General features: G+C 35.2%; 1 protein-coding gene across 1 annotated transcript in view; it reads right to left on the bottom strand.

The window, feature by feature from the left end:
* Positions 1-21,690, bottom strand: part of MTA3 (metastasis associated 1 family member 3) — a 141,544-nt gene that overhangs the window by 55,089 nt on the left and 64,765 nt on the right. Inside the window, exons 10-14 of the mRNA XM_070734529.1 lie at positions 20,079-20,153; positions 16,155-16,213; positions 14,115-14,239; positions 13,657-13,808; positions 12,104-12,326 (exon numbers count right to left, since the gene is read on the bottom strand). Coding sequence (XP_070590630.1) covers positions 12,104-12,326; positions 13,657-13,808; positions 14,115-14,239; positions 16,155-16,213; positions 20,079-20,153 — 634 coding nt within the window. The remainder of the gene's footprint in view (positions 1-12,103; positions 12,327-13,656; positions 13,809-14,114; positions 14,240-16,154; positions 16,214-20,078; positions 20,154-21,690) is intronic.

Genomic DNA, 21,690 nt, shown 5'->3' with positions numbered 1-21,690 from the left:
GAATCAAAGGTGTGTAGCAAAAAGATCTTAGAACAGATCTTCTGTTCTTTTGAAAATGTTCCAGAGAACCATAACTTCCAGCCTTTACCATCATATAACTTTGACAATCCAAATGGGGTGGCCTCAGGGAATCACAATAAATCCAATTTACGGATTTTCTTAACCTAACACTTCCTGTTGGCCTTCCATCTCTATTTGTATCTTGGTAGCCTGCAGGTGACTACACTATCAATGTTTCTTAACCTTGGCAGTTTGAAGAGGTGTGGATTTCAACTCCCAGAAATATGGAAGTTGAAACCCACAAATCTTCAAGCTGCCAAAATTGAGACAACTGCTATAGGTTTGGCAACCTTTTTCAGGCTTCAAATAGTCTTGCAGAGGCAACATTCTTTTACTAGTAGTAAAAGTGAAATTCATTGAGCAGGACTCAATACTATTCAAGTACCTGTTACCCATTGGTAGTTACCTTTATCTTGAGTGGCATGCTAATTATTCTTTGGGTTCCACTTCTTCCAAAAACACTCATAATCACGATCTACATAAGTAATTTTCTTTCCTCAACTACATAGTGACATATGAGTATCTTACAGTCTTTAAGTAAAATCTTTTGCGTTCCACTACTTATTTAAAAGATCTAATGAGAAAATGACTATTTTTGTACCTGTGGAAACACTATGAAAATGGTTAGCTGCAGAAGTATAAATATTGGTTATGATTATATTAAAGAAATTACATAGAGAATTGATGAATTGTTATCTGGTTCCAGACAATACATGGGTGTAACATTTTAGATCCAGGAGGAAATGTATCGTCAGCAACACATACCGTATTGAGAAAAAATTCAGGTGGAAGAGAAGGAGGAAGAAAACTCTGCCCAATTATCTGAAATGTTCCATAATTAGCTGTCACATGAACTGAAATACAGTGGTATACCAATGTCGTCACAATAACACTAATAAGGCTCAATTATGGAACAAAAACAGGAAGAATTCATAATAATGTCATTTTTATCATCTGATCCGATATTAGTTCTCTTGTACACCCCACACCTTTGGGTTTAGGAAATATATTCAATGTTATCACTCCTTCCTATTTTTTTTTATTATGATTAGTTGCATACTCAACCAGATGTTTAGACTGGCATTTTATATTTGGCATTTTAATCCACCTATTGATTTCTTCCCAAGGAGCTAGGAAAGGCAGATTCTTGCAAATCTTCCAATGCACCAGTGTTGCTTCTTTGTCATGACATTGTAATCACCTGTGTGATCTTACTTGAAGTAGCTTTCTAGGTGGTCCATTGTTTCTTCATCTTTTTTGCAGCGGTGACATTTGATGTCTGTTATTGTCTTTTAAATTCTGGCTTGGTATGCATTATGATCTTAAGATCTGGTCTTGTGTAGTGAGAATTAGCCCTGCTGTCTCTTTCTTCAATCTTCCTGTTCTCAGCCATTGTCAAGTCTTACTGTTGTCGGCGTGTGTGTGTGTGTGTGTGTGTGTGTGTGTGTGTGTGTACTGGCCATATAATACTTTGACTTGTAATGTCTCTTTTCTGTTCTTCATTTGGTCTTGTTCTGTTCTGTAAATCTTCATATTGTATTAGCTTCAATGCATCTTCTTTGTGCCCTTCGGATATTCTTCCAATGTCAATTTTTGTTCAGCAACTGTTGGTGTACTTCCAACATTCCACATAAATGCTTCTTGTTAAATGGAGTCAGTCATCATCATTAGATGGATAAAGGGAATTATTGTTATTAATTCTTTGTTCTTCCTATTTAAGGCTTTTAGTTCTGCTTCAGTCCAGTCCACTCTTCCAGCTATATACAGTAGCTAATGACTTGAATTGTTATTAGTAATATAGGTATTAATCGCTTTGAGAGTATTTCCACCAGTGAGTAAAGACTTTAAGATCTTACTCACTTTCATGATTTATTCAGCTCTTCTTGACTTCAGTGTGCTTTATGCTATCATCTTGAGTATGTCCAGGATATGTAGTAATGATCTTCATCAAGATGTCAAGTTATTTCCTTAGCACATCTTGATTCCTTCAGTTTTCACTAAATTTTTTTCTAATGATGGTGAGAGTGGCACATTTGTAAAATCCAAACTCCGTTGCAACATTTAAGCTGCATATTTGAGCAGTGTTGAGCAGTGATTCCACTTCTGGTGCTATTTTTCCACATTACATCAGCTCATCCTTGTAAAGGCGTTGGGATAGCCTGACAAATTTTTCTGATGTTTAATATCCGTTGCCTGACTTGTTTAGTATCATTGACAATGCAATGACAAACAGCACGGGTTATGGTGAACCATCTTTAAAGATTCCTTTCTTGATATTAACCTCTTCCAATCTATCATCATTGATCAGCAACTGTGTCTTCCATTGTGCTATTGATTTTGTGTGAAGTGTTTGGAGTTTCTATTGTCATTTCTAGGCACTTAATTAACAAATCATATGGCAGGGAGTTACAATCTCATTCTTGTTTGCTGTTTAGTCAGTTTCTTTTTTGCTGAGATGGAGAGACCTTCATTTCAACCAGATGCTGTTGGAATACCTGGGGTACAACACCACTTAGCAATTTTAAAGTTGTTGGTAAGCAGATAATTGCTCTCTAGTTTCCTGTTAGCTTTTTCATTACCCAATAAATTTCATGAAGATGCTAGCCATTTTTCAGTTTCACTTTCTTGAATTATGATGTTAATTTGCTTGGCTATGAGTGGGTGTTGACCAATCAGATGCTTCATGCAGTTTTTCTTCACCTGGTACTGACTGTTGTAATAACTTCTGTTCTTACGAGTTCTTTCATTTCAGTTTCTTTTTATTCAGTTTCTTTTTATTCCTATCCAACTTCTTTTTATCTAAATTGCATTCTTGTTGCATTTCTTTGGGTATTCTCAAACTTGGTCCCAGAACTGCACAATTTATTATTTGTTAGCTGGTAGGTATTAGCTGGTCATTGCAGCTTCTCCACTGATGAATTGGGAGAAATGTTTCTGAGTCAACTGAAACTGGAGATTCTGCCTATCGTGTGCAATTTGAGCTTTATATCTGCTGATGTTCTTGGCTATACCTGTTATTTGCTGCTTTCTTGTTTTCACTGATTCCTTTCTCTAGATATTTTTCAGGTATTCTTTGCCCCTTTTATTTTTCTCTTTCATTTTGTTCTGGTTTTTTTGCACCTGATCTTACATTGCTGATTTTACTTTCCAACCTGATCTTCCATTTTGGTGATGGATTATTTAGCCCTGTTTCTCGTTTGTTAATTTTGCATCCAAATCTTCACTTATGACTGCAGCTATGATTTATTTCAGTTGGTTTATTTCTTGCGGTGAGCTAGTTCTTATATTCATTATTACAGAATTTTAAAAGTTGTACCAGATTTTTTTTAAAAAAAGACACTTTAATGCAGACGGCCTTGTTTTGTGGGATTTAAGATGCTCTGTTATTTTTTTTATTTCAGTTAGCCTTGTTTTTCAGTTAGATGAGCTTTTTCTTTCTGAAGAGAAAACAGAGAGAAGGTACCTAGTTTGGGAATGAATTAGAGGATGCCTGGTTTGGGAATGAATACATTAATACATTCAAAATTATTCTTAATTGATCTCCTCTGCCAAAGCATCTTGAAGCAGATTACAACATACTGATATAATATCAGTAAAACGATATTGAAAAATATTCATTAAAAATGTATCAGGAAGAAATATGGGTACTACTGCCCAGTCATGTATCAAGAGATCAACTTCTGAATTCAGGAATATTAAGATATCAGCAAAGTCTGAAGATTGTTCAAACCAAATATTAAAGCCGCTTAAAAGTGTAGCATAGACGCTAACAGTACCAAAACATTCTAAAACTGTTCAAACTTTTGGTGGAAGACAATTTTTAAATCTGATTGGATGTAAATAACTTTTAAAGGTTTACTGGATGCACCATGATGCCATACCAAAGGGAATTTGAAATCTTTCCACTTACCAAACCTAAATAATGCATGCAACTATATAGCCTTATTTTTATTTTTTATTGCTATAGGAGAGAAAGTTTTAAAGTATTGGAGAACAAGAAGCTGGTTTCTGATAAGTCAAGTTTACTGGATCTGAGAATGCATTTAATTCACCTAATTATAGAATTAAATAATGGATGTGTTGTTATGAACTGCATATTGTAAGACTGATTTCTTTAATTTTTAGCAATGGCCTATTTATTATGCTTTTGAGGCATTAAAACATTGGAACTAAAAACTGAATACTTCGCCCAAGCATTTTCAATATATTTCTATCAGCCTATATTCTACCCAAACTGTTAATTTTTTAAAAAATTCAGAAAAATTAGGAAATAGTGAAAGTCAACTACAGTATACATTTCCTATTTCGTTAATTCAGCATATGAAACATAATGGTACTCCAAATTTTCTCGAAACCATAGATACAACAGAGAAAAGTAATTTATCTGAACTGCATACTTTCCAGGTTTGAGACTTTTGTATACCCGAGCACAATTTGTTGTGAGAAATAAAAAACTGTAGGGCAATCAGCATAAAACCAATAACTGAATTCATTCATAAGCTTATAATAGTTTTTCCATTTAAATATTGAAACAAATATATAATACATCTTTATAGCTTACATGAACTTTGGTACAGTTTTTCCCCACTTCATAACATCCACATAAGAGGAAGAACATCCTTTGAAAATCAGGCAATAGACAGATTTGAAATATATGAATCCCAAATGGTTTAGATTATTTGTTAATTTATATTCTCCATCCTTTTCCCCCCTCTTTCTCTTTTCCTGACTGTTATCCCTAATAATTATTCCAGATTAACAAATCAATTAGAAAAGGAATTCACTATAAGGTCTTGTTAAATTTTCATTTCTAGATAAAAAGAATGAAAAATATTGATAAAATCTACGTGATTAGACAATTATTTCGTAAGAATGCACTAACCTTAACCCTACATTTATGGGACAGGGAGGGCAGAAGATAGCAAAAATTTCCCCAACAGTAAAAGCTGCTCAAAAATGAAGCAGGCTGTCCTGCTTTTGTTGGAAGTGCTTAGATAGAGTCTAGGTGGTCACCTATTGGGGATGCCGTAGTAATGGATTTCTCTACAAGGGAAGAAATGAAATACCTTCTGTGAGTTTAACAGAATTGAGAATAATCTGCTAACACACAGGTTCATCCATCTTTGGAATTCTTCTTTATTCGTTTCCAAAATTTGACTTTTAATGGCTTGGTTTACAATCATAACATTCTTTCAGCATGCATCCAGACTCAATTACATTTGAGATACTTTTCCCCATTTTTTCTCTCAATCCAATGCCTTAAAATGGTGTTCAGCATCTTAAAATACTGTACATCTTCTTTTCCAACCAGGATAAATTCAGTTCGATATTATTCCTTGTCATTTTTCATCAATCAAAATTGGATTTTTCACTCATGCAGTTTCAAACAGGTATCATGTTCTTTCTTTGCTATAGCTTTCCTATTGATCTTCCAACTTTCTGTTTCTACTCAATATTGAAGCACTGAATTTTCTTGGATGCCAAGTCTATTCAATCCCAAATTGGGGCTGAAGAAAGTTAAATCTTTACCTTTGAATTCCAAATCATTGTTGATTATCCTAAAAATCCTAGCCCTTAGCTCTACTGCAATTTTTTTTTTACCAGAGTCCTTGTACAATAAAAATTTCCCTCTGCTAAAAGTATCTCCATCACTCTATTAAATTTGACTGGCTTTTCCTCAGTCAGGGCACCTCAATTATTTCTGTCTAGGAAAATATCTGCACCTTTCTTTAAAAGAAGAACAAGGACAATCAAAATGTATAAAATCTGTTTCTAGTTCTTTGAAATCTGACTAGGGACAATCTGGAACATCTACTTTGTTGGAAAATTGTATTCAATACCATTTGTTTATTGTTGATGTTAATAGATTTCCAAGTTTCAGGAAAAGGGATATGGGAAAGATGAAAAAAAAAGAAAAACAGAGGAAGATGACTGGCAGCAAATGGATTAAGTTGCAGTGGCAATGAGGGTGCTATTGGAAGATCAAAAAGATCAGATTAGGGACAGATTATCATGGAGAAAATCTGTGTGGTGTCTAGGAGTGAAAAAAATGACTTAATGGCACATAGTCACAGTCAAGATTTCTAAGTGGAGATTCAGATCATGTACTTTTCTGCTTTACAAAGCAACAACCAAAACTTTCCCCATACTTTACCTCTTTACCTCTACCCAAAAAGAAATGTTGTAGGGAACTTATCTAAGTCTATTATGCATGTAGGATACCTACATTCATCTGTCTCCTTATTTATATAAGACACATTTATACAAGAGCTATTCTTACTGCTGTAATTTTAATATCTATATTCATGCCCACTCCGAGTCTAGAGTCTAGAGTGCTTCTCCAAATTTCATGCAAACATTATTTTGAAAGACTGGACAGTTCGAAAGCAATTCAATCTTACAAACGCTTTGCAAAAATCTGATCTTTACAGCCATGTTTATTTGCTTTACAGCTAGCAAGATGACACATCTAGGAAAATTAGGTAGTAGTTTTAATGGCTTGGCTGAAAATACATTTATGTGAAATGATCACATGGCAGACAAAATCTTTGCACATTTTTCTTTTAACCAAACTAAACATAGGCCATTTTCTGTGCAATTTCCACTGTTATATATGTATCCTGATGGAAAATCCATTAAGTTATTGAAACATTTGAAATGTGGGCATGGCAAATCATTTTGAGTTATTGTTGAGCCAGAAATGGCCCAGCATGAATACTCAGTTCCTGGAAATAGAAAAGTCTAATAACTAAGGTTGAAAGTTCTAAACTGTCATCACTAAATATCAAGTTAACTTTTTCTAGTAGAATAATAGTTAATCAGCCCTACCTGTGATTTAATTCAAGTCTATACCAGTTTTCTCTTCGTTACTTTTTTAAAGTATTGTTTGTTCATTCATTTGTGTGTGTTCAAGTGCATTTGAGGGACATTACAGCTTAAAACCCTGCAGTTAAATACAAGAATGGCAGCAAAGAATTTCTCTCCCTCCCCCCAATTATATATTATTTAAACACTGGATTTCAACATACTGGATTTGTTTCATCAGTTTCCATGGAGAGTAAAAACATTTACAATATTTTTTTAAAATATAATGCCCTTTGGACATTCCATGGTACTATTGGTATCAACCATGATATCATTATCTCTAATGATTTTAAATTAGCAATTTTGAGATATGTAGACTTCTTAAATTCTGGGAGTTGAAGTCCACCAGATAAAGTTGACAAGTTTGAAAAATACTATTCTAAGCAGCCTGTTTCACTCTAGGATTTCACACTGAGAAAAAAAAAGATTAAAATTTTGGGATACAGTTGATTATGCAGTGTCATGTTCTACTATGATGTAATTACTGCAAAAAGTATTATAGTTAAATCTTTAGAATGTTATGAATATGACATTATACTTGTGCAAGTACAGCCTAAAATGCAAACAGTAATCCTTATTTTTAATATTTTGGAGATATTTGAACATCTTTTATTTGCAAAGTTAGTAGTTTATTTTCTGTGGGATCCAGGATTTACTGCAGGCATTTTTAATCATTTGCAAAAACCTATCTTAAAAAATATACTTAAAATTATGAGAACGCTCTATAAAAAAAGCTTTAAAAATACATTAGAAGGCAACTGTCTTTACTCTCAAGTGTAACAAACTTCATTACAGATCAATTTAATGCTAACATATCGCTAACTTATTTCATTAGTTTGACCTTCATTTCCGCTTGCCTTCTATTCATCTGAAGGTGCTCTCTATGTTATTACTGTTCCTTATCTTCACTTTCAACTAATTCTTCATTGTGACATTTTACAATCCGACGGAGATTCCTTGGCAATACACATTAAAAAGAATGAATGGGGAAAAGATATAAGGTATATGAATAACAAAGAATAGTATTTTCAACACCATATTACAGAGGGAGATTCCTGCACCATGCTTGATTCAATGAAAATCACAGATCATAGCTCAAAGTTACTTTCCTAATAACTAGACATCCCCATAGCACTGCCATTTGTGCAAATTCCCGAGGAACCAAATTCTTTTTAGTTCCGTAGTCTTGATTATGTGCCATTAAATCAGTGAGAATGCTTAGAAACAAAGAAACATAGAAGACTGACGGCAGAAAAAGACCTCATGGTCCATCTAGTCTGCCCTTATACTATTTTCTGTATTTTATCTTAGGATGGATATATGTTTATCCCAGGCATGTTTAAATTCAGTTACTGTGGATTTATCTACCACGTCTGCTGGAAGTTTGTTCCAAGGTTCTACTACTCTTTCAGTAAAATAATATTTTCTCATGTTGCTTTTGATCTTAGCAATCATGGAGATAGATCTTCTCTGGGGTGATCTATCCCACATCTGGTCTTTCAGGGTTTTCAAGAGTGTATCTGTTGTTATCCACCTTGCTAATGGTCAACCTGTTGATTTTTCTTTTTTCCCCCACCTTCTCCAGAATTATAGTGGCTAGGCTTTTGCATAATGCATGCAAAATACAGTATTTGAGCCTGAACACTTATTCCTCAGGTGAGAATTCTGGATTGATTTCTTCTACACTCATTTTTTCTCAACTATCCATGGACTTCTCTAACATCTAACATTCTTTTTATCCTGTTTTTTAAAAAGGTAATTATCATTTTCAATTAAAATTTTCACTGTCTGATTCCTTTTTTTTAAAGACACATCACAGCATTTCACTATGCAAGATTTTTTACCCTACTGTTAATCTGCAACGTATTTCTTGACATCTGATTCCTTTATAATTGATCTTAAGACACAAACTATCTACCACTTCAGTATCTTGTCAGTTCTAAGACCGCTTGCTATACTATCACCGTATGTTGGTGCCTTGACTCCTGGCAACTGCCTAGAAAAGCACCTGCAATTTTCTTGGCAATTTTTCAAAAGTGGCATTCCATTGCCTGATTCTGAGGGCTGAAAGAAAGAGATTGGCCTAAGGTTACCAAGCTAGCTTTGTGCCTAAAATGGAACTAGAACTCAGTCTTGTGGTTTCTAGCATGATTCCTTAACCATCACAACAGACTGGCCTCACATTTATTGTTATTGACTTAATGTTTATGTTTAATCTTTTTCACTGTGCTTCTTTACTTCTATTACTAGAGCTTGCAGATCATATGGTTTCCATCTATCAGGGTAGCAACACCAGCATAATTCAGATTGTTTGCTCCTCCAATTTTAAAACCATGCTCATCTTCCAATATATATCCAGCATGTAGCTTGAATACCTAAGGAAAGGTGTCTCCTTTGCTGACCTGAAGCTGGTCTGTTTTACCATGTTTAGTGATCTTCGTATCTAAAAAGAATATCTAGTTCTCACCATTCTAAAATTAATCAATGCAATTTGTAATTGAAGCCAAATATACTACATGCCACTAATTCTTATATTATACTCTGCCAGAAGCTGGATCAAGATAAACTATTTAACATCCTTTGTCAATAGCAAAACCTTCAGGATTCAATTTGATAGCAGTGTAGAGCAACATCTAAAATATGTAAATAGCAGTTTTCAAAGATGGCATTTCAAGATCCAATATTTTTGGAGGAACAAACATGTGAATGGTTACTCATTATTTCACTTCAGCTCCAGACATTATAATTGCCTTAAAAGTATACCTTTCTTTTCCTTTGCAGATAAAATAGTAAAAACAGATTAGTGCACTATACTGCAGGAAGGCGAATAAAATCATGGAACTAAAGGAAAATGATGTAACTAAAGGACATACAAACTAAACTTACATACTTTTAGATTCTCAAAATTTGATCATACTCAATATATTTTATTAATTTGATCTATTTAATCACATGGCATAATTAAGCTGTCAAGAATAGTGACAATGATTTTGTGTCCAAGTATCCAAATAAGAAAAAAATAAGGGAATAGAACATGAACAATGAAATAAATTGTAACAGGTTATATAATATTGCATATTATTTACAAACTATTTATTTCATTCTATCATGGCTTATAAAATATTTAAAAGCTAAACAATTTTAAGATGCCTGAATGCATGTTCATTTGTGATGGATGCTTGTCACATTGCAAAAGCAATTAAGGTCCAAATCTCTATAGAGAAATGGATCCAACTAAAATAGTTCTAACCCAGCTCTTGTAAGAATAGTAATAGTACAAATAACATAAAATGAATTATATAAATTAATGTTTACAAACTATTCTATAGTATAACAGTCTAGTACTAGTTCACTTGGGCATTACTGATCACATCCCACTGGATATAAATTAACTGGTTTTGAAGAACCATAAAAACTGTATATACCACTTAGAGAAAAGAAACAGACTTTGATCAAGGTATCTCTCCCTCCTCAGTCTCATATTCACTAATGTACTACTTGCTGTGCTATTTATTGTATGCCTAGAATTAATTCTTTTTCGCAATAGAAAAGGATTCTATTACGTAGAAGTGTTACCGACTTTAAAAGCAAAACTATCAATGAAAAATCTAAATAAATGAAAAAAAGTGTGAGTGTTGTTTTGTGGAAAAAAATAAACACACGAGAAAAGGCTTAAAATAAAATGGAAAATAGTCTTAATTTAAATACTTTATCCCCTTTGCTTCAACTCTCAATTTGCAAAACAGAGGCAACATTTAACATATAAAAACATTCCCATTTAAAAAATAATTCTAGTCACCTCCCAGCCAGATCTTTGTAATGCACTGTACATGGGACTGTCCTTTCCCAAAGCTTCAGCTAATGCAAAATGCAGCATCACATGTTCCAATTTTTCTACAACACATATTACACCTCTGCTCCACAAGCTGCACTGGTTACCAGTCTGTTTCTTGGTCCAATTCAAGATACTATTTTTGACATTTAAAGCTGTACATGGCATGGGCCTGGGTTATATGAGGTTTTGTGGCTCCCTCATCTACCCATCTTACCAGATCCAGCAGAAAGGGTATGCTGTGGCTCCCGTTGGCTAAGGAGCTACCATTGACAGGTCCTAGGCAGTGTGCCATTTTTGCTAGCGTGGCCCATTTTATGGAATATCCTCCCCCACTCTGAATTTGGTATACCTTATTTTTAGCTCTGTTGTACACCACACAGAGTCACTTGTTTGTGAGATGAGTGGCCACATAAAATGTATGAATAAAATAAAATGTTAAAAAAAATCATAAAAACCAGCAACTCTGTCTATTCAGTAACTTTCCAGTAAAATGATACTGAAATAAATCCACGCCAGTTTGACTCCCTTGTCCATCACTCAGAAATGTGAGAATCATAGGACAACAATTAGCTGACCGATGATGAGGAAGTGAACTGAGAAGCACAAAATGTACAAAAAGGAAAGGTTTGGCTTATGTGACAGAGGTCCTATATTTTTGCTACTGTCATTACACAAAGTATTTCAAGAACTTATAGCTGCCTGAAAAACAGTTCATTTGTTGTGATGAAATGGCCATTAGGACAAAATAAAATTATCCTGAAATTTGTCCTAGTATATCTCTTTCAAATAGTCTTCTGGACCTGCTTTCATGCTGTTCTATGAGAAGAGGTCATTAGAAAGATAAAGTGCAGTGCTATTAATCTGAATATTGTCCATGAATATTAATCTTCATTCTTAAATTAATGGGATTTAAAAAATAATAATTTCAATGAGCCTTGTTTGGATCTAAAATCAATTTAACCAATCTCCATATTATACCAAGAAATAGTTTGTGAGCCTGTTTTCCACCAGATAAATTAAATATTGAGAAATTAAAAGAAATACATGGCAAAAGGATCTGAAGCAGGTGCACAAATCTAGGATGCTCTGCCCATTATTTGCTTAAGAAACTTATTTTATTATTCGGTAAGAAATAAATTTATTTTTCCTATAATCTTACATTAGTTTTAGAAAACTTTCTTTGGTGACAAGACAAATGAAAATAAAATTAACACAAAGGGAATACAGACAGAAATATGTTTATTGCCAAAATAATATTAATAATAATAATAATGGACAAAAAAAGACAACAAAAAGTGGCTGGAAAAAATGACATATTAAACTAAGAATTTAGAAACATCTTACATTCTGCCCTAATGGCAGCACAGTTAATAAGGGCAAAAGGTCTTCTTGCAGCTCGCTTCAGTTGTAAGGTATTTCTGCAAACCTGGCGGGCAAGTTTAGTCAAATATGTAGTATGGAGAAAGAAAGATTGACGTGTCTTCACTGCAGATTTTGGACTACCAGTGTTCCGGACTGGTATGCCCTGAGTTGCCTGTCGTGACATATGTGTTCGGACGCACGAATCCTGAAAGAAATAATAACAATAACAACACTGCCATCAAAAATCAGTGGTTTTAACTGGGCAACTATACAATTCATTTTTTTTATTAAAAACTCATTTTACTCTTCAGTTTTTGGTTAATCATTGTTATTTCTTGTTTTGAATATTTTTAATCCATAACTTCCCAGAGTTGTTGGGAGACTGGTGACATATACATTTAATAAATAACAATAGCAATAATAACAACAGTCACAACAATAAAAATGGTTTAGGATTAGATTATTTGCAGGACAGCCTTCTTCCTCACACATCCCAGCAACTGATCAGATCCCACAGAATCGGCCTCCTCCGGGTCCTATCAGTCAAATATTGCCGGCTGGCAAGGCCATGAGAAAGGCCTTTTCTGTGGTGGGTCCAGCTTCCCCTGGGTATTTGTACCATTTCCATACTACTGGCCTTTCGAAAGGCCCTAAAAAGGCTTTGCCATCAGGCCTGGGAGGGTCATTGAACACTAAAATCTTGTTCTGTCCCAATAATGAATGATGAATGTTTTTATTGTGGGGCTTTTAGCTTTGTATCCATTTGATTGTTGTTAGTCTCCCTGAGTCCGCAAGGAGAAGGGTGGCATATAAATATGTTTTTTTTTTAAATAACATTGAAATTAAACACATTTCTGTCTGGAATCTCCTCTCTCTCTCTCTCTGTGCTGGACCTCTGGAATGATCAAGAATAAAATTAAGAAAGGGGGTTTACAAGAAACATGATGAAGGAGGCTGAAGCTGAGGTGGATGCTTTGCAATATCCAACAGCCATGTTCTGATGTTCTGGCTCCCTGCTCTTCTGTCACCTACCTCTTTTTTATCCATGGCCTCTTGGATGTACATACTGCTGTGGCTGAAGAATAAAACAACTTCATTTCCCTACTAGGCAAGACATGATGAAAATATATCAGGCCAGCCAAGTTGGAGGAAGAAGAGTCAAAATTGAGATTGATGATCTGGTGTTGTATCAGGAGGAAAACAGGCAAGACAGAATTGGGAATGGAATGTGGGTACATCATGGTTGGCCAAACAAGTGGAAAGTGCAAGAAAGTGCAAGAAAGGAAGATACGTCTCTAAATACATACATAACTACTACAATGTAGATATAATTCCAACATATTTGGAAAGCATTAAATTGGGAAATACTGTAATTTAGTAGCATACACAAAACTTGTAAAAGTTAGCTTAGCAAGTCACACAACTGTTTAAATATAATTTCAAAATGTACACTGTATCTTTACAAAGGAAAATGAAGCACACAAATTAAGATGAAATAGCAAAGATGCTAAGTACCACCAGCAAAGAAGCATTACCTCTGTAGTTTGATTGGGCGAAAATCTATCTTCATTTGTTAGAGTTGGCATTTTAAGACCACCATACTTTTTCCAATAAATCCAACATGGTGCACATAATCTACACTGCATGTTGGGTGGACCCCAGGAATACCATTGATGCGACTGTGTAACTAAAAGAAGAAAATAAAATCTAGTCAATCTAAGTAGGATAAATATTTACTAATATGTTTACACAGGATGGCAGTATAATTTTTCAAAAATAGTATACACTAATTTCACTCTCTGTTTACAAAAGATACATACTGATGTATACTTAAAACTCTTGAGGAATGATGTTCACATAGGACTTTTTTTGACTAGATTTTTTCATTCACTTCACATTCTCCCTTTTATGAGGAACTCCTTCTAGAAGAAAAGGTTTCATACACATATCTGAGGACATGGACATGCACGCATACACACACTCTTTTACTTACTGTAGCAACTTTCACAAGCACGGCCTATTAGTGAGTTCTGAGTCTGGTGCGGTGCTCCAACTGCCCCATTCATGGTGCCTGGTTTCCCATTATTGCTGGAAATCTGGCTGGGATTCGGTTTGTTGCTTTAAAATGATCACATGTGTATTAGTTGCATGAGCTATATGGCAGAAACATTTTTAAACAAATTCTTACTACAAGAATTTAGATTAGCCAAGAGGTAAGTGAGAACTTGATTCAAAGATTTGTTGGCAACTCAACTGAGCCATGAACCAAACTGACTTTGGTTCAGATGATCAGTATGATCTGAACTGAATCAAAGTATTAAATCAACTTGATTTCTCACCTCAAATGGAATCATATCATTGATCCACAACATTTATACTGTGCTTATATAATTGTCAAGAATACAGGTAAATACTATTATATTTTCTATGAAAATATCAAAAACATGTTTGAAATGCTTAGATTTTCTAAGCTGTAATTTACTACAACACTGGTTACAATGGAGTTTCATTTACTATGGAAGAAAGGTTTGCGATTGCTAATAAAAAAAATTATACATTTTATGCCGCAAAGCAGGAATATTCAACCTTAGTAATTTAAAAACCTGTGGACTTTACCTTTCAGAATTGCCCAGCCACCCTCTGAGTGGCATCTACTCCAATCATGCTGAACTACACCCTAAAGCAGGGATCCCCAAACTTGGCAACTTTAAGACTTGTGGACTTCAACTCCCAGAATTCTCCAGTCAGCTGGCTGGAGAATTCTGGGAGTTGAAATCCACAAATCTTAAATTTGCCAAGTTTTGAAAACCTCTGCCCTAAACTTTCAAATAACTCCCATTAAGTGATACAACTTCACAGAAAGAAGCATCCTGAATTAGATTCAAAAGGCTAGTGGGACCCAGTGTAGCTCATGCAGTAATGATGCTACATATGCACATTATACTATAATTATGTGTACCACTACATTTGGGACCAAAATACTTTACAAGTGCAGCCTGATGTAGACTATATTGCAATATTTCAACCAGGAAGTGACTAAGGCATGAGTGACTGTGAGCAATACCTCCTGATTTAAGAATGGGCACAACTGGTACACAAAAAGGTTTTGTGCAAAGCTTTTTTGAACCCCAACTGGCATCTGATCTTCAAGTTAAATATCGGGAGAGTTAATTCAATCTATGATAACAAGTGGAAAATCCTTAGACTGAGGGTGAGGTTCTTAAACTCACAATCTCTTGATCTTAAGCAAAATCTGTTCTTCCCTAGCCAGACCCTCAAATCATCCGAACACTGGAAAAGAGCCTCAACAGCATTGGAAGTCCATAATAGTTTATAAATGACATAATAACATCAACATGATTTTAACCCCATACCAATAAATGTCCTCAACAAGCAGCTTTGGACAGACATTAAATAGGAGCAGGAGAGAATAAAGGCCTTTGGAATCCTGCAAAACAGAGGACTGGGGATATACTCCTCACTCCCTACCAATACTGACCGGAACTGGTCTCAAGAGGACAGAGGAGACCCACTCTTAATCTCCCAGGTTGGCACCAGAAGGATACCATGATCTGTACGGGGTGTTGGTGTTAATTTTACATTGCTTAGTAATGCATCCCATTAAAGACAGATTCTTTGGAGTTACAACTATAACTAAAACTCAATTGCAGATGAAAAAACTATGAGTGTCCAGTAATATCTTTACATAAAATTAGTCAAAATTTATTTTATTAATATCAAAACATGATTCTAGGTCTTACTGGATTTTACTAAGGTTTGTTAAATATTGAAATAGCAATAGCACTTAGACTTATATACTGCTTCACAGTGCTTTACAGCCCTCTCTAAGTGGTTTACGGAGTCAGCATCTAGGTCCTCATTTTACCAGCCTCAGAAGGATGGAAGGCTGAGTCAACCCTGAGTCAAAAGGTTTTATCAATCCTTATCCTTTGTTTCAATAAAAAACTAAGATTTGTTGTCAATACACTGAAATTAATTTTAAAATAAAAGTATTAGTGTTTATTATACTTACTAGGTTGGTATGTAAACTTGTTTCAGTTTACTCTCTGCTTCAGCAGCTTTTAGGCGTTTCTAATAGAAAAGATGAATAATTTAGTGCCTAACACAATATTAACACAATGTTCAGCAAAATATTACATGAAACTGCTTAGTTTTTAAGACTTATATCAGAAGCTTCTGTCCATGGAAATTTAGCTGCACAGACACTCAGGAAAATGATTTTGCTATAGCGACACTTCACTTCTAGATATCCCTTCCAGATACAATCAGACTGCACCAGATTTTTTATTTATTTGAGTACTCATAGTTGGATTTTCTCATTGGGTTTGAATAATTTAATTTAATTTAATTACAACTTTAAAATAGCAACCTTAATGAAGCTGTTTTAAGAATCATTCAGTCATTGTAGGCACCCCATAAGAAGAAAGCAGTATGTCAATTTAATAACATTTCTTGCAGATAGCTAAATGCACTTCCTTGATTAGAGAAAGGAAAATGCTTATAGACATTTTGCATGAAACACAAAAAAGTGCACTTATGACTTGCAAATTTGATTAGGAAAAAAAGTAGATAATGAAAAAAGCAAAAGTGTTCTTTTATAACCATAGAGTAAGAGATAACTTTGTAATCATGCCTATATTTGCTGCAAAGGAAATTAGAAACTTCTATTTCTTTCTATCTTTTTTTCCTGCACTTTTGATTTTTCTCTTTTTTCTCCTTGTTTTCTTTATTCTTTATTAGCTTATGTTAGATTTTGTTTTCTTAAACTTTTTAACAAAATTTATTTAAAAATATTAACATCTTTATTTAAATATTTATCTCAATTGACAATATAGTTTAAGATAAAAATCTCTTGTACAAATTTAAGTTGAATTTGCATTCAAATGAAATGTGGGTTTGTTTCTGTTTATTTATAGTTAGGAAACATAAGGGAGAATTGAAATTGGACAAGGACAATTCCTATAAGGTCCTCAAATTTCTACACATTTGAAATGCCAATATTGTCAAATCTAGAGTATCAACAGGCATTAACCAAAGAAATAAAGTATTCTTTAAGGTGAGTTTTTACAAAAATACAAAAAACAGTGATTTTGCTAAAGTAATTACAAAAATGTTCCAAGTTATTGCAATCATTACTACAATAAATTTACATGCACAAATATGGTATATATTACACACACACATACATTACAATTTTTATTAAGTAACAAAATCCATCATAATTTCATGTTTGGTGGACAGATTCAGTAAATAAAAATACATTAAAAATAACATATCATAATCACTGTTAGGTTTCCCATCTGAAAACACCTAGGACAGACATACCTTTAAAACTGATCTTATTAACATCGACTCGCCTCTTGCTATGACATCCCCAGAAGCTAAGATACATTCTTGCTCGAAGTTAAAATACCATTTTATAGGATCTAAGTAATGATATTACACATGAATTTATTGGGAAGAAATCTATTTAAATGAGAAGAAGGTATAATGTTCTGTACTAATTGAAGCTAAGGAAAGCTAGTTGGACGGTATGATTATATCCATACGGTATAAAATTTAGTTATGCACCAGACCTTCTTTACCACTTCTGAAAAGCTTTTTCACAATGTTTTCCATTGTGTATGTAGCAATAATATGACCCTTCTGCTCTTTAAGTGCTTCTGTAATATATTAGTTGAAACAGATTAGTTGAATTAGTTAATTAACAATGAGTTGAAAAAACTATGTTCTGCATCTATTGGATCACAAAACAGCCAAAGAACAAGGTATAAGTATAATGCAATTGAAAGGCTCATTCTCAATTATCCTGAAACTGTAAATCATATATTATTCATATAAACTATCAGATAACAAATCATTCAAATAAGTTGGATTCAAACTACGATTCCTTATCTTCACTTTGAGACAACTTTGACTAGGGTAGTGTACATTCTGAATAGCTGCCATTATACTTTCAGGAAGTATAACTGAAATACTTCAATGAAAAAGGCCTGAATCCAGAGATCCAGGGAAGAGAGTTCTAATTAGGAAAACGTCCAGAATAGCTGAAAGATATCCTGGCATGATGACAATAAAAGAATTGGTCAAGTTCCTGATGTTTTGCCCTCCCGTAAAAATTCATTTTTGCATTAGAGCTATTCGGGATTCAGGGCAACATGTTTCAATTACTTTAAATCCTGAATGCCTTCAGGTCTAATTAAACCCTTAGGGGGGAAATGAAATTACATGAATTAGTACTTTGAAATTATTATGTATGGCAACCTAACATGGCCTTCCTCAACCCGGTTTCCTCCAGATTTATCTGCTTGCTCAAATTACATTGCACCTCTCACACAGAGGCAGCCTCTGGGGCCCAACAACACACTACAAAACAATACAAAACACAGTGTCAACAAAAGTGTAAAAATCTAAACTAATTGCCAAAATCAAACCCAATAAAAACTAAATAGCAATGTGTCACAGATCATTTAACTTCCCACTCCCCATGCCTTGAGCACATTCAGGTATATAGTGCTTACTGAAAGGACAGAAATCTGTTACACAATTACAGAAATAGAGACACCGTGATTTAGAATAGTGATGGCGAACCTTTTTGGCACCAAGTGCCAAACTGGAACGTTCGTGCATGCGCATCAAAAACACAAAGACCAGCTGGCCATTGTGCATGCACATGGCAGAAACCAGAAGAGCAGCTGGTGATGTACGTAGTTTAGTTTAGTTTATTTAGATTTGTATGCCGCCCCTCTCCGAATACTCGGGGCGGCTAACAACAATAAAAAACAATGTAACAAATCTAATATTAAAAAGTAATCTAAAAAAACCCCCAATAGAGACCAATCATACCAACAAACATACCATGTATAAATTCTATAAGCCTAGGGGGAAGGGAGAAAAAAATTTCAATTCCCCCATGCCTGACTACAGAGGTGGGTTTTAAGGAGCTTGCGAAAGGCAAGGAGGGGTGGGGGCAACTCTGATATCTGGGGGGAGCTGGTTCCAGAGGGTCAGGGCCACCACAGAGAAGGCTCTTCTCCTGGGTCCCGCCAAATGACATTGTTTAGCCGACGGGACCCAGTGAAGGCCAACTCTGTGGGACCTAACCGGTCGCTGGGATTCGTGCGGCAGGAGGCGGTCCCGGAGATATTCTGGTCCGGTACCATGAAGGGCTTTATAGGTCATAACCAACACTTTGAATTGTGACCGGAAACTGATCGGCAACCAATGCAGACTGCGGAGTGTTGGAGTAACATGGGCATGCCTTTGGAAGCTCATGATTGCTCTTGCAGCTGCATTCTGCACGATTTGAAGTTTCCGAACACTTTTCAAAGGTAGCCCCATGTACAGAGCATTACAGTAGTCGAGCCTCGAGGTGATGAGGGCATGAGTGACTGTGAGCAGTGAGTCCTGGTCCAGATAGGGCCGCAACTGGTGCACCAGGCGAACCTGGGCAAACGCCCCCCTCGCCACAGCTGAAAGATGTTTCTCTAATGTGAGCTGTGGATCGAGGACGCCCAGGTTGCGGACCCTCTCTGAGGGGGTCAGTAATTTCCCCCCCCCCCCCCCCAGGGTTATGGACGGACAGATGGCATTGTCCTTGGGAGACAGAACCCACAGCCACTCCGTCTTATCCGGGTTGAGCTTCAGTTTGTTGACACCCATCCAGACCCCAACAGCCTCCAGGTACCGGCACATCACGTACACAGAGAGGCTCTGAATGTTACCTCTAGCACACATGCCATAGGTTCGCCATCACAGATTTAGAGCAAACCAGCTGGAGTAATGATGAAGGCTTTATATTACATCACATTCCCATTTAGTTGAAACTTTTATGTAGGGATTTTGTAATGTCTAAAAGCCCCCTCTTTAAAATGTTCATTTAGATATGTTTTATTTCATACCATAGATTTGGATGTAATAAATGCAAAAAAATTACCTGCTGAATATATCTATCTGTGGTTTTCCACATATAATAATATTCAATGATGCTAGTCAGAGATTTCCAAGGAAGCTGAAAAACATTAAATACAAAATTACATTTTTAAAAAGATGATGATGAAACAGTTGGGATATCAGAGGAAAACTTTTTTTTGTAAAGATGAAAGTCACAAAACCTAGACATAAGGGCATAATGTTATGTAACATCTGTATCACTCTTCTCTGAAGGATAAGGGACAATGGACCGTATATACTATTCTAATGGATTCCATATATGTTTTGATGCCTCTCCACTGGACAGCAATAACTGGACAGCTTCTAAAGCTATCATAATATTATCTAAAGTACAAAGATCCATATATCCATATATATTTAAACCCATAGAACCCCCATAGGTTCCAGCTATCTATGTTTGACAAGTTCCCAATTAGACAAAAACTGTCACATAATGCCTCCTGGTGGTCATTTAAGCTATGTTGGGGGAAAGAGGAGTAGTAAGATCCACTTTGACAGTTTCAGGTGAGAGCTTGCTTGATAAATTCTTGATCAAAATATAATTTCTTCTCTTCCAAGAACTGAAAAATATGGTACACTTGTCCACTATTCTTGGACTTTAAAACTGTAAGAAAACACTGTTAAAGGGTTGCACCATGTAATAACTCTGATAAATAAATAAAATGAATGCAATAATTCAATGTATTTACCATATTTTTCAGAGTATAAGACACACATATTTTTCCCCACTAAAAGTGATTGAAAATTTGGGCGCGTCTTATATTTTGAATGTAGCTTTTTTTCCAGCCCTAACCAGGTGCTAACAATCTTCCCAGGTCTTACCTTGCAGACTCATTCATTGTTACTTTCTGCAAAGAATGTTTTCCAAGCCCTAAGTGTTTGCAGGGTTTTTCCCCATTGCTCTACTTGCTCCAAATGTTTCTTTCCAGCCCTAACGAGGTGTTAACGATGGTCCCAGCTCTTACTGGCTTGCAAGCTATTCATTGTTACTCTCTCCAAATAAAGGTTTTTTTAAGCCCTAACCAGAGTCTGCGGAAAGGGGTGGCATACAAATCCAATTAATAATAATAATAATAATAATAATAATAATAATAATAATAATAATAATAATAATGTGCTGAAACTTACCATACTAAGGACGCTAGCCAGATGAATATCTGATAGGTATATTTTCCCTATTTTCCTCTCTAAGGTGAGTCTTATTATTATTATTATTATTATTATTATTATTATTATTATTATTTATTTATTTATTAGATTTGTATGCCGCCCCTCTCCAAGGACTCGGAGCAGTTCACAACAAGAAAAAAACAGTACAACTCCAATATTTAAAAAAACAGTTAAAAACCTTTAAGATAAAAACAATCATACATCTCATGTAGACCATACATAAAGTGGAAACGGCCCAGGGGAATCAATTTCCCCATGCCTGATGGCAGAGGTGGATTTTGAGGAGTTTGCGAAAGGCAAGGAGGGTGGGGGCAGTCCTAATTTCCAGGGGGAGTTGATTCCAGAGGGTCGGGGCTGCCGCAGAGAAGGCTCTTCCCCTGGGTCCCGCCAGACGACATTGTTAGGTCGACGGGACCCGGAGAAGA

Source organism: Erythrolamprus reginae, chromosome 1 (genome assembly GCF_031021105.1).
Source record: "Erythrolamprus reginae isolate rEryReg1 chromosome 1, rEryReg1.hap1, whole genome shotgun sequence".
Taxonomy (NCBI): Eukaryota; Metazoa; Chordata; class Lepidosauria; order Squamata; family Dipsadidae; genus Erythrolamprus; species Erythrolamprus reginae.
The sequence above is the reverse complement of the archived record's forward strand: the minus strand, read 5'-3'. Positions and strand labels throughout refer to the sequence as shown.